The sequence below is a fragment of the Taudactylus pleione genome, unplaced genomic scaffold, assembly GCF_031769625.1.
Source record: "Taudactylus pleione unplaced genomic scaffold, aTauple2 ptg000225l, whole genome shotgun sequence".
Lineage (NCBI taxonomy): Eukaryota > Metazoa > Chordata > Amphibia > Anura > Myobatrachidae > Taudactylus > Taudactylus pleione.
The window spans coordinates 9,648,560-9,662,458 of NW_028284627.1; the positions used below are offsets into that span (position 1 = coordinate 9,648,560).

Below are 13,899 nucleotides of genomic sequence, written 5' to 3' on the forward strand. Positions count from 1 at the left end.
CTGCATAAGCCATGGCAGCAGCCGGACACTCTGGAGGCCGTGCCCGCTACTAGTACCGCCGCCAGCCAGCCCACGTCGCATACCCGTTACCATTATTAACTGTCATAGCAGGAGTTGCCGCTGTGCCGCCGAGCAAGATCATAGAGCTCGGCGGCGCAGCAGGAGTTCCTGCTGTGACACAGTTTCTCCTACCTAAAGGACTGCTGGGAGCGCGACGCTGACCTCGTGACGTCACGTCGCGCTCCCTGCCGAAGAGAGGAGCCGCGTGAGACTGAGACCCGCCGGACCAGCTAGCAGAGGATCATGCAAAAGGTAAGACAAGGGGGTGGAAAGGGGGACATAGGCTGGAAAGACAAGGGGGTGGATAGGGGGACATAGGCTGGAGAGACAAGGGGGTGGAAAGGGGGACATAGGCTGGAAAGACAAGGGGGTGGAAAGGGGGACATAGGCTGGAAAGGGGGGGGGCCCTACCTATTTTGATAGTCCCGGGCCCCATGATTTCTGATGGCAGCCCTGCTTGTCAAAGTGCACAAGCGTACGAAACGCCTTGGTGGCTACTCCTGACTCTTTGGACAACACGGCTACATGACCAGTCACATAGCGCCGTTCTTCCAGAGTGACGTCATTAACAGCGCCCGATCGCGGCCAGACATTACGGGACTACAGAGAGCGATAGCCAAGGTCAGGCTCTAGCTCTCCAACTATCACTACAACCGGCACCGTCACGCTGGAAGAAAGAAAGCGGACGGTTTAAGGAAAAGGTAAGGTAGGGAATAAATGGTAACATCATTTTGTGGGCAAAGTGACAGTCTAAAGAAAAGGGACCCATCAAATTCTCCTAAAAGAAGCTATAAACATACAACTGTTTAATGACGCATTTTTTTAAATTTTTTTTTACAGGTGCCGCATTTATTTATGTTTTATTATTTTATTAATTTTTTACATATTGCACTCAGAATTTTTGCATTTACCTAAGTTATTTATCTAATTGAGCTGCTTAAAAACAGGTAGAGCGCGGTAATGCATACCTTTTCTATATGCCCTCTTCGGTCTTTCATTGGCAGAAAGAATACAGGAAAACCAGGAACACGTACACCATCTGCCAGTGCAAGACATTCGTTGAGTTTAGGCAAGTGGCTACCAAACATTTTCGAATCACGGCACCCTAGAGTATCAGCATTTTTTCCGCGGTACACCTGGACCAAAAGTTTGTGCTTATATGTCACCCAGTTATGTGGTGATTGGCAGGGCTGCGCTTTTTTTGTCTACATATTTTTTTGCCAGTCATTAGCACTGGTTTTGCCTATCACACTTACTAAAAATCATTTTATTTGGTATTTGACCAACAACCCGAATGCACCCCTCCAGGTGCTGTGAGGCACCCCAGAGTGCCACGGCACCCAGTTTGGGAACCACTGGTTTAGGCTGAAGGCAAGGTACAGCTCTAGCCAGAGTTGGCTTAAAGGAAAATAGTAAAGAAAGCATATTAAAGAACCTGATTTTGTCATATGTTAAAGAGAAAAAAAGTCTGCAACACTGATTAACTGGCATTAAACGAACACTCTATGCAAAGAAAGCAATAATAAAAGAAGGGCAGACTTGTTGGCTATAATCACATTCTGATAAACTCCAAACAAATTAAATTGGTAGGTTAAACAATACATAAAGCTGGCCATACACTGCAGGATTGCTGATGAGAGAGGCAGGGGAGCAGCAGGCTGCCCAATAGTTGGGAGTGCCTCCATACACTGCACAATGGGGATGCGGTCAATATCCCAACTGCTGGGATTCCGGTGCTCAGAATGCTGGCGCCGGAATCCCAACACCTGTCAGAATCCCGGCGCCTGCATCCTGACCGCCGGAATCTCGAAAGTAAGTAGCGGGGTTAGGATTAGGTACTAGGGGGAAGGTTAGGGTTAGGCACTAAGGGGGGAGGGTTAGGTTTAGAGTACTGGAAAGGGGAGGGTTAGGTTTAGGCACTAGGGGGGGCTAGGTTAGGGATATGGGGAGGGTTAGAATACTGAGTGACAACTGTCGGTATTCTGACCCTGTCTGGATGCCGGCATCTTTATTCTGACTGCCGGGATGCCGAGCGCCAGCATCCTGTACCAATCTCGCACAATGTATGGAGGCGATCTACATTTATTGATTGGACAATGACCAGGTGGACCAGACAGGTTAGGAAACCAAACCGGCAGATTCGGATTCATCAGCCACTTTCAGGCTGTGGTTGATCATCGATCAGTACCATAGACTAAACAATCATTCAAACCGGACATTTAGTTGGCTGGTCTGCACCATTGTCATGCAATGAATCTCTAGCTTTATATTGTTTAGATGTGTTACAGTATACAATATGTATATATACACACACAAACACATACATACAATCAATATTACAGAAAATGCTATAAGGAAAAGATCTACAAACTTTCAATGAACGAACGGAGGAAATGCAGGATATTGTGAGAACAGTTTTGCTCATTCGACTTATGTACAAATATACGATGATTTCTATACATCACAAACCCTCCTCCAGAAATTTTAGTTAATAGCGATTATGTTTCTCCTATTGTTCATGGACACAACTGGTTCAATTTACTTGAAGGAACTGTAATGCGTATATTATATATATGGGAGGCAATCGGGAAGCCGACTGCCTAAATACCGGCAGCCGGCTTCCCGACTGTCTTATCCCGGCATGGGTGAAATGCCGGGCGTCTAGATGTAGACGCCCGCATTTCCCAGATGCCGGGAGACCGGCGCCCGGCATAACGATCGTAGTTATGCCGGGCGCCGCGAGCGGACAGCCGCGGGGGGGAGGGTTAGGTTTAGGGCTCCCGGGGGGGACTTAGGGTTAGGCACCCCCCGGGAGAGTTAGGGTTAGGCTAGGGGGAGGGAGGGTTAGGGTTAGGCACCCCTGGGGGGGACTTAGGGTTAGGCACGCCCCCTAGGCACGCTGTGTTATAGCGTGTTCTCTACTACACAACATCCCACAGGGGTGATAGGTTATGTCGACATGCTCATTATGTCGTCATTGTACATGGCAATTGTGAAGCGCAATGGAATAGGTTGCGCTATATCAGGAACTGTTAATAAATAAAAATAAATAAATGTCAACAAAGCATGTTTTCACTATTTTAGCTTAACCCTAAATCTAGCACTAAAATGTACTATATGGATAAGCACAATGTCAACATAATGAAGAGGCTGACGTTTCTGTATGTTCTGTTCTGTATGTTGACTGGATAACTATCCTTCTCTGTCCTCCAATCATTATTGGTGTGACTTCTGAAATACTCCAGGCTTGGATCCTTGAACGTGATATTAATCTTGCTAAAAAAAATAAAATAATGACCAAAAGCTTGGATTTACAGAAGTTTTAGGATCAAACACAAATAAGAGTCCAATCTCCAAGTGGCCTGGAGGCGCTAATTGAGGATAGAAATATGCATAGAGCCAGTTTACAAAGGTAATGCAGACATATTCAATGAGGCTCTTCATTTTACTAGGTTTTCAGAAAACAGATTTATGAGGTATGTATTAGTTTTGTTTAAAAAAAAAAAAAAAAAAAAAATGTGCAGCCATCTTTAGAGGCCCCTGGATTTGTCTTGTACTACTTACCTACAGAATATTTTGGGACCCCTGAAACATCTCATGTAATTTTTTTTTTTTTTTAAATTGAAAATGGTCTTGTTCAACAGTAATAATTGAGGATGGCCTGTCCCATCTCCATCATGTGCAATAAGAGTGGGGGCGTGCGCCCCTTCCCAGCAATGAAGTTTGACAGATCACCAGGAGAGAGGCCGGTAAGTATATCAGGAAGGGACGGACAAGGAGAAGTTGGACCGGGCTGCTTTGACCCAGCATTATTCGGGTCCATTTTACTATTATGATATATTTTGACGAAAATGTTCCCTCCTTACCATAATCACTTATGGAGATTTTCTTTTTACTCTCATCTTCTATATGGATGTAACATATATTTTTTATTTTAGTTCATCCTGGTTTGGTATTATGCAAATGACTTTTCTCGGGAAGGGGGAGGAAATTTATTTTGGGGATTTGCTCAGCATTTATTCCATCAGTACATCATACTCCCTTCTCTTTCTGGGAGCACCCAATTTCAGCGTAACGCCTTTCCTCTACCTCATCATGACGTGTCACATAAAGGGGTGGTGGCGGCAGTGGCACGGGCTGCCCCAGAAGCGTGACTGCGTGTGATGTAGTGCACATGTGCTGTGTTACAGAGCTGCATTGTACCCAGGCAAGCGCCTTCCTCCACAAGTACCCCAACAGTATTCTCAGACCCACCAACACACCACCTTCCTCCAGGGATAAGATGCCCTGCAGCAGAACTTCCCAATTACCATTATTGCTACCCGTGTCAAATGAAACACACATTCAGCAAAGGTAACTGCAGTAGCACATGGAAAGCAGGATAGCTGCAGGGTCCATGTCAGAGCAATGATGGGTAACCGGACACACTTCAAGGTGCTTTAACCTTGAGAGGTGGTGCACATTACTGTTATTCTGAGCAAAAGGTTCAAACAATACATTCAATTATAGAGGGAGACTCCAACCTGTAATAATCTATCAGCAGGCCTTTTAATGCAAGGTAAACAAAATACATTGTTAAAAGCTATATTAAAGAAAACTGACAATCCAGTGTGACTTCTGGGTGATAAGATTTTCCACCAGCTTTAAATGTACGTGCAGAAAATCTCTACATGTGTTTAAGTGGAACCAAAAATAAACAACGACTTTGCAGCACATGGTGCATTACGGAGCCCTGCAAAATAATTCCTTACCTTGCTTTAATGAAGCAGGCGGCAATCACACACGTCTAGTTTCCGTGGAGGAAGGAGGCAGAGCCTTGCTGGTCTCAGATGTGCTGCTGACTCTGTGTGACCTCCATGCAATGTGAGGAGGTGGTCCCATCATGCAAAAGTGCTGGGCAAAGATTAAGTTCAGGCTTAAAGGGAGATGTGTCAAATCAAGAGGACAGGACGAAAAGCAGCCCATAGCAACTGAGCAGATTCCAACTATCATTTTATAGAAAGTACTTGATAAATGATGGCTAGAAGCCGATTGGTTGCTATGGGTATGGTAAAGGTTGACATTCAGAAGGTCAACTGGTTCTGAATGCCAACAGTAAAAAGGACGACGTGGTCATTAGGTCGACCATCATTCTGTAGACATGTATCAACTGTAGGTCGACAGGGTTAAATGGTCAACAGTCAAAAGGTTCACATTTGACTTAAATGTGAACATATTTTTTTTGTTATTTTAGCCTAACCCTAAAAATCATGAATAAATGTGTCGACATGTCAAATGGTGACCGTTTTACTGTGTCGACCATTTAACACCGTCAACCTACATACATGTCTACAAAATGATGGTCAAACTTAATACCATTTCAACCTTTTTTACTGTTAACATTCAGAATGTGCCAACCTTCTGGTGCAGACCAATGGAATGGTAGCCATTGCTATGGACAACTTCTCCACTTGTCCTCTTTATAGGATTTAGTACATCTCCCTATTAGTCTCTATTTTATGTCTCACCAAGATTCACCCTCTGCCCCTGCTCATATTCAATAAGCTCTGGGGATTCAGCTCAGAGAACAAGGGTTGGGGGTATCAGGATATGGAGCACGGAAAATAACTGACAAATTGGGGGCTGCTAATGACTGCATGGGGCCTACGGCTATCTGTTGGCCATTGCAGTGTTAGATTATATAGAATCCAGACAAAGAATTTACCTATTGGATCCGTGGTCTCTCTTGGTCTCACACTATTTCCACTTCATTGCTCCTAAATTGTGCCAATCCCATCCCTAAATCATGCATTGTAGTTTGCAAACCCTTAGGGCTGCATATAAAAATACTTGAATCAAGAGCAGTCCAGTGCGCACATTTACAGTAGCCCGTAATAGAATGGACCCCTTTATCTAAAAATTGCAGGTCAACTTTTGAACAACCCAATGTAAATTCTGACTTACAGCTGAGCGAGTCGCCCTTTGGTTTATTACAAGAACCGCAGTACCTTGCCTGCTGGAAGAGACATGACTGCTTAAATTGACATGCCCAAAAGCGAACTTGTATTCTGCAGCAGATAACAAAATTATGAAAAATTACAAATACACAAGATTATGGGAAAATAAACCACAAGTTGATGATGACATAGATATAAACATAAACACACTACCTTACCAGTTCTGCAACAGAGTTCTGCCATCCGTAGCACTGTATGGGTTGTAAAGATAGGCTTCATTCAAGAGGCTTGGATTAAATTTACATAATGGGCAACATGTGCCTCTTGGATATACAGAGACAACACACACAGAACACCAAGCTTCAACACTCCTCAACAAAAGAATGGCACCTCCAATTAACATCACTAAATGGACAAGCGCCTCTGCGCTATTGTTTCACACCAGGTCCTGGGTCTGGAGACCATTATAAAAAAGACTATTTCAGTCTCAACACTCCTCTGCTTAATGACGTGTTCAGTAATGGGCACCCCCAGTTTGCAATACAAGTTTAATATTACTTTTGATGCATGAAAGGAAAAAAAAACAAAAAACACACACCACCATAGCAGAGACACTTCTCCGAAGGCAGCTGGACACAGAGCTTAGGAAGCTAGCCATTCAACGAGGCCGGGAATTCATCACAATGAAACAAGTTTTAATTTTCCTTTAGATTCTATTTTACAGAAGGAGAAATAAAAGATCTCCTATTGAGTTCCCCTGGTATTGACACAGCCGCAAAAGCAGACATTAATGTCAAAGCAAAAATGTCTGGGAATAATTTTACGGGAGCCTAGCAACCGATGCTGGCCATCCTGTCTAATAGAGGGATAGAGAGACAGGCCTGTGTGGTGTACATAGAAGGAAAACTGATCCAAGTCATTTATTTCTCACTAATGACCATTTACCCCCAAATCTCAGCCCAATTAGCACAAGTCAAAATAAAGGTAAGAATGGAATTTGTTTTGCCAATAGTAAATGGTGACATTTTTATCTGAACAGTAAGACCTGAATGAATACAAGGCAACACAGGAATCACCATCCGTTCAGTATTAACGTGATCGCTATTTTACACAGTAAGTAAGGAATATAGTCCAAAATATAACCTCATAAAAGCACATCTGAAATGCTCAGAGAAAGATGGATTATCAGACGCTGGGTCATCACACAACCCGTAACATTCCTCTCCTCCATACAGCAAACAGGGGGGGACCCTGTTACCTGATGCAGGTAGCCTACATGTACTGTGGGTGACAGCGCTAGAGGCCTAATTTGCCCACATAAGATCTATACACAAAATCTACAATCATTTCAGCACGTTGCGGCACATTAACGCTCTCCAATTCGGGTAACGGGGGCAATTCAGATATGTGATATATAGTGATGGTATCTTATATTTTGGATATAATTAACATTGTGATACCTGTCCCTCTCGTCTTTGCTTCTGTACCACTTTCCTTCATTTTGTTTTTGTCATTATAGGCTGTAGCCCTAAAAAATATTGTCACGTAATGACTAAAATGAGCTGTCATACATCATCATGTTTATGTGTATGATAGAGATTTAGCAGTCTGTGCCCTTTGCTTACTGGATATACATTATTTATTACATACAGTATATGCCTTTTACAAGTAGGGATTGTTTTTGCTTTCTCTTTATATAAATATAAGTAATTCTGTAAAACCTGCATGAGGCAATGAGAGACTTTAGCTCAGTGCTACTGAGGACAAAAAGCATATTTCATAATTTGCAATATGATATTTATGTGAAAACCTCTATGCCACTAATACATAAAACTATTTTCCTGACTGGATTACTGTAATTATATCGAATTCTGATTAACCAATCGACCTTCACTTACATCTATTTCAAATTTGGCTGCCATGCTGATTTTACTTACTAACCCTACTATCAGCACGGCAATCGGACATTCTCCCTGCACTGGCTACCATTTTGTCTGCTTTACATTTCCACATCTCTTCTTTAATCTCCATGTATATAATCCATTTATGACATCCAATCTGTTGGTGACTAACACCTTACATCCTCCCTTATAACCATTTCGGTCTCCAGTTTCTCCCAACAAAACACTCAGCCTAACCGAATATCAAATGATTTTCTTTGGATAACCCCAACTTTTATGCATCATTTAATCACACTCCTAGTGTACAACACTTAACTACTGAATTATTGCACTTGTTTGTGAATATATATATATATATATATATATATATATATATATATATAGAGAGAGAGAGAGAGAGAGAGAGAGAGAGAGAGAGAGAGAGAGAGAGAGAGAGAGAGAGAGAGAGAGAGAGAGAGAGAGAGAGAGAGAGAGAGAGAGAGAGAGAGAGAGAGAGAGAGAGAGAGAGAGAGAGAGAGAGAGATATACACAGACACACACTCATAATTACATATACATACAGTACATGTACACACACATACAAATACATACATGTGCATATATATATATATACACACATATATATACACACAAATATATAGACATACATGTGATACATGTACATACATATAATTACATATACACACACATATACAAAAATACATATACGTGCATACATGTAATACATGTATTCACGCAAATACTTGCAGCTGGTCCAATGTATAACTATCATCTACATTGGAAACTGCCTTCTACTAGAATACACCTAGTCAGGGTATTATTGATAAACTTAACAGTTCCATTATAGCTATGTGAAATGGTGTCTAATATGGAATTACTGTATAATAAAGGCCTCTGCACAAAATGACTATTAAACGACATTGTAACCAGCACTGTTGTACTGATAGTCACAGAACATATATCAATGCTGCCCCTAAGGTAGAAGAAAAATATAGTGAGGACAACTCTTCCTTACCTCTGTCTAATGACGCTTTATTCAATACCAGGGCATCTTCAATGTCGTACCCGCTATAACTCATCACAGCCACGGTAGCATTCTGTCCAGCGGGAAGTTTCTCAAAGTCAATGAGCTCGATGGTCTTGGTTTTTACCATGGGCCTTTGTGGATACGCCAGCAAGTACATCAGTGTGTCAATTCTATTCCTCTGATTGTATCCAATCGTCCCTGACCAAAGTATAACAGGAAAGATTTACACATTTACACACATAACTAGTAGGAAAATGTATTCATCTAAATATCCTAGAAGTGAAACAGTAATGGGCATTAATAAGGACCCTTCCCCTGCACAACTATGGTTTTTTGCTGCAGGGCACAGATCATGTACTGTACCTTTAGGTCCATTCAAACCTAATATATGCAAACTGAGGCAATAACAAAATGTTTAATGAATTTCCTATGGCAAAAAGCACTCCCATTTTTTTCTTACATTAACCAACATGTTTTACAACAAAATATTTTTTTACTACTATAAAACTTCAGCAAATTTGTACAACTTTTTACATTACAGTTTTATATTTAAATGACTGAAGTCCACAAATACCTAAAGAACGTAACCAACAAGTCTTCTCTTGTTCAACCTCTGTGTTCTATTTGCCCACTGTACAGCACAGTGGACAGTAAAGACTATAGGACAGACAGAGGGGACGTTATCAGCCAGATCTATTTCAAAATAAAATTAAAAAAAACAGAATAAAGCTGGCCATATACTACCAACATTTCAACATATCACATCAATTGAATAATCGTCTGTCCATACACTGGCATCAGATATGGCCAACATTCTGGTGCTGATTCTGAGTACGGAGCAAAGAAGAAAAAGAGGAACAACTTTGCACCTGGAACAAACCATGCTGCCATGTAAGGGGTGGAAACACATTTAAAGTTTTGGCATGCAGGGTAAATACCGGCTGCTTTTGCATGCAGCCCACAAATGCTGGGTAGCTTTATTTTTACACTGCAATTTATATTTGAGATAGTACACCATTCCCAGGTTTGACTCCTGAAACTGCCCCTCTATCTAGCAGGATAAACGTTGACGTGGGGTCCCCCCTGATTTTAGGGAAACTTGTGCAAAGCTTTGTCAGCTTGGGCTGGTGGAACCATAAAGCAGAGACCTGCAGTGAGGGAGTTCCCCACCACCACCATGGTTCCAATCAGCTCTAGACCAGATGGCACCTTTACTGGGGTTCTCCTGGGGTTTGGCCTGCCAAAAAAAAAAAAAGTGAACAGGCCCCCCCTACTAGGCGTACCCAGCCATTAGCACTAGAGCCATTCCCGCTTCTGTGGGTGCTTGGTATTAATTGTAAAAAAATTATTTAACCCTTTTTTTAAAATTATTTATTTGAATATCCTACATTAGCAGCAGACAGACAGAGTCCTCCAACATAGGCAACATCAAAATCATTTGACTGAGTAGAAAATCGTTCATTTACCGATAAACTCAAACAATTTGAAGATCTGGCCAATCAAACATGCTGAAAAACCAAACCAAGCGGTCATGGGCATTTTCTTTTTTTTTGTGTTAGGCCTATTCTTTGTCAGCATACTCTGAACGATACCCCAGCCCACTCTTTATGTCCTGTCCCTTTACCATACAGAAAATGGAGAGGAGTCCCTGAGCATAACCTGGGAGGCAGAGCACACTGAGAATATGTGGAGACAACCGCAGCAGTTTACAGCGCAGGAAGACTAAATACAGGCACTCCTATACAATAGAGCCGTTCATTCTTATTTTGCTTTCATGAAACGTCCAGCCAGAACTGGGAAATGTGTTCTCATTCACAATGAGCTACAGCGGCTGCCTTCACCTAAATAAAATATTTTGGCTCGTAACCTATAGGAGGAGCCCAGGGAAAGGAGTAACAATATCCTTTTTAACACATGAAAACATAAATACTTGGATGCTTTATTTTTAAAAATAATTCCCTAATTACAACACTACACTAAAAAAATATGTTTTCCTACTGAGCCACAAACAGCAATATTACACATGCAAGTACACATAGCCACAATAAGAGACTAAGGGGAGGATTCAATGCGGCTTCTGCACCTAATAGAATCAGCCACTAAATATAATTTCATGCCAACAAGATCCAGCCAGGGAGGGGCCCAATTGTGCTCAAAGGACCAGTATCAATTACTCACAGATATACAGTCAGGTGCATAAATATTGGGACATTGACAGAATTTTCATATTTTGGTCTCTATTCACCACCACAATGGCTTTGAAATGAAACAAACAAGATGTGCTTTAACTGTAGACTTTCAGATTTAATTTGAGGGTAATTACATCCAAATCAGGTGAACGGTGTAGGAATTACAACAGTTTCTATATGTGCCTCCCACTTTTTAAGGGGCCAAAAGTAATGGGACTATCAACTCAAAAGCTATTTCATGGTGTGGGCTATTCCCTCGTTATTTCATTATCAATTAAGCAGGTAAAAGCTCTGGAGTTGATTCTAGGTATGACATTTGCATTTGGAATCAGTTGCTGTCGACTCTCAATATGAGATCCAAAGAGCTGTCACCATCAGTGAAGCAAGCCATCATTAGGCTGAAAAATCAAAACAAACCCATCAGAGAGATAGCAAAAACATTAGGTGTGGCCAAATCAACTGTTTGGAACATTCTTAAAAAGAAAGAACGCACCGGAGAGCTCTGCAACACCAAAAGACCCGGAAAACAACTGTGGTGGATGACAGAAGAATTATTTCCCTGGTGAAGAAAAACCCCTTCACAACAGTTGGCCAAATCAAGGACACTCTCCAGGAGGTAGGCGTATATGTGTCAAAGTCAACAATCAAGAGAAGACTTCACAAGAGTGAATATAGAGGGTTCACCACAAGATGTAAACCATTGGTGAGCCACAAAAACAGGAAGACCAGATTACAGTTTGCCAAACAACATCTAAAAAAACCATTACAGTTCTGGAACTACATCCTATGGACAGATGAGACAAAGATCAACTTGTACCACAGTGATGGGAAGAGAAGAGTATGGAGAAGGAAAGGAACTGCTCATGATCCAAAACATACCACCTCATCAGTGAAGCATGGTGGTGGTAGTGTCATGGCGTGGGCATGTATGGCTGCCAATGGAACTGGTTCCCCTGTATTTATTGATGATGTGACTGCTGACAAAAGCAGTAGAATGAATTCTGAAGTGTTTCAGGCAATATTATATGCTCATATTCAGTCAAATGCTTCAGAACTCATTGGGACGGCCCTTCACAGTGCAGCTGGACAATGACCCGAAGCATACTGCAAAAGCAACCAAAGAGTTTTTTAAGGCTAAAAAGTGGAATGTTATGCAATGGCCAAGTCAATCCCCTGACCTGAATCCGATTGAGCATGCATTTCACTTGATGAAGACAAAACTGAAGGGAAAATGCCCCAAGAACAAGCAGGAACTGAAGACATTTGCAGTAGAGGCCTGGCAGAGCATCACCAGGGATGAAACCCAGCGTCTGGTGATGTCTAGGTGTTCCAGACTTCAGGCTGTAATTACCTGCAAAGGATTTGCAACAAAGTATTAAAAAGTGAAAGTTAGATTTAGGATGGTTTAGTTTGTCCCATTACTTTTGGCCCCTTAAAAAGTGGTAGGAACATATAGAAACCGTTGTAATTCCTACACCGTTCACCTGATTTGGAAGTAATTACCCTCAAATTAAGTCTGAAAGTCTGCAGTTAAAGCACATTTTGCTTGTTTAATTTCAAAGCCATTGTGGTGGTGAATAGAGGCCAAAATATGAAAATTCTGTCAATATCCCAATATTTATGCACCTGACTGTACAGAGAGGTTTCAATAACTTATCTTAAATGCAAAACTTACACTATGGGGGAATACCTTTTCCAATGCACACTAGACTTCCTGTCCATGAATATGCACCACAGTATGTGCCTCATACCTTCTGAAACGGCTGATAACATAAATACAATTGTTCTCACATACAGACATGTCTACAAACACCTATCCTCAGATCACACCGAAAGACTCTGCTTAGCGCGCCAAATGCTTCGGGGATCTGACATTAAGGGGTAGTTCCTTTGGCAATGCTTTATTTATGTATAGCACCTAGGATCTGACATATATCATTTGAATCATTATTAGTCAATAGAGGAGACTGTATTATATATTCTGATCATTTAACTTAAATTGACAGAATACATGTGCTAGAGTAGATTCCACAGGGTGCACAGCTTATTACTGCAATTACTGCCCCAAGCAGCTGTCACTGGAGTAGGAACAACTATCGGAAGCTCCATTCTCATCTAGGCTCCTACTTCACAAATATACATTGTACCTATATTAATGTTAGAGGTGAATGTAATCAATCTGACAGGAAAGGGGAGGTGACCGAAGATAATCACAGAGGAGGGAGGACCGGATAGGAGACAATCTGGGCAGCCTGAGGGAGCATGAAATGTAGAAACAGATCTCAGATCCGTAACTTATTTAGGATATAGAGCAAACAAACTGAGATAAACCTAACTGGCGGCTATCTTACTGAGTAGCACACCATTGAGGCACAGAGCCCATTGAGAACAATAATAGAAACAGAGGCCCTGATTCAGAGCCGGACGCTCTGACAGAGCGCTCGCTCTGAATCAGGGCCGTCCTTAATTTTTAGAGCGGCCTCCTGGCCGCTCGTATAGCTGTGGGTGACCACCCACAGCTATAGCGAGCGGCCAGGAAGATGGTTGCGATGGTCAAGACCTTGTGGTAGGGTCTCGTTGCCGCCAGCCCTGGAGTGCTTTCGGCTCTATCAGAGCCGAAAGCACTCCCACCGACATCACTTGTGATGTCAGTGGGGCCGGCCCCAGACGGTAGGTGTTCCCATGGGAACGCCTCCGCCTGGGCAGCCACGCCCCCGGCACACCCACCAAAGGGGGCGTGCTGTCACTCACCATCGACAGCACGCCCCCTTTGGTATGAGACCTGG

The 13,899-nt window shown here is 42.3% G+C and overlaps 2 protein-coding genes across 4 annotated transcripts in view; one reads left to right on the forward strand and one right to left on the reverse strand.

The window, feature by feature from the left end:
• Positions 1-13,899, forward strand: part of LOC148517249 (uncharacterized) — a 270,769-nt gene that overhangs the window by 239,324 nt on the left and 17,546 nt on the right. The window lies entirely within an intron of this gene.
• Positions 1-13,899, reverse strand: part of POLR3B (RNA polymerase III subunit B) — a 166,449-nt gene that overhangs the window by 47,926 nt on the left and 104,624 nt on the right. For both annotated transcript variants that reach the window (XM_088478926.1, XM_088478925.1), the window contains exon 20: positions 8,913-9,122. In XM_088478926.1, coding sequence (XP_088335052.1) covers positions 8,913-9,122 — 210 coding nt within the window. The remainder of the gene's footprint in view (positions 1-8,912; positions 9,123-13,899) is intronic.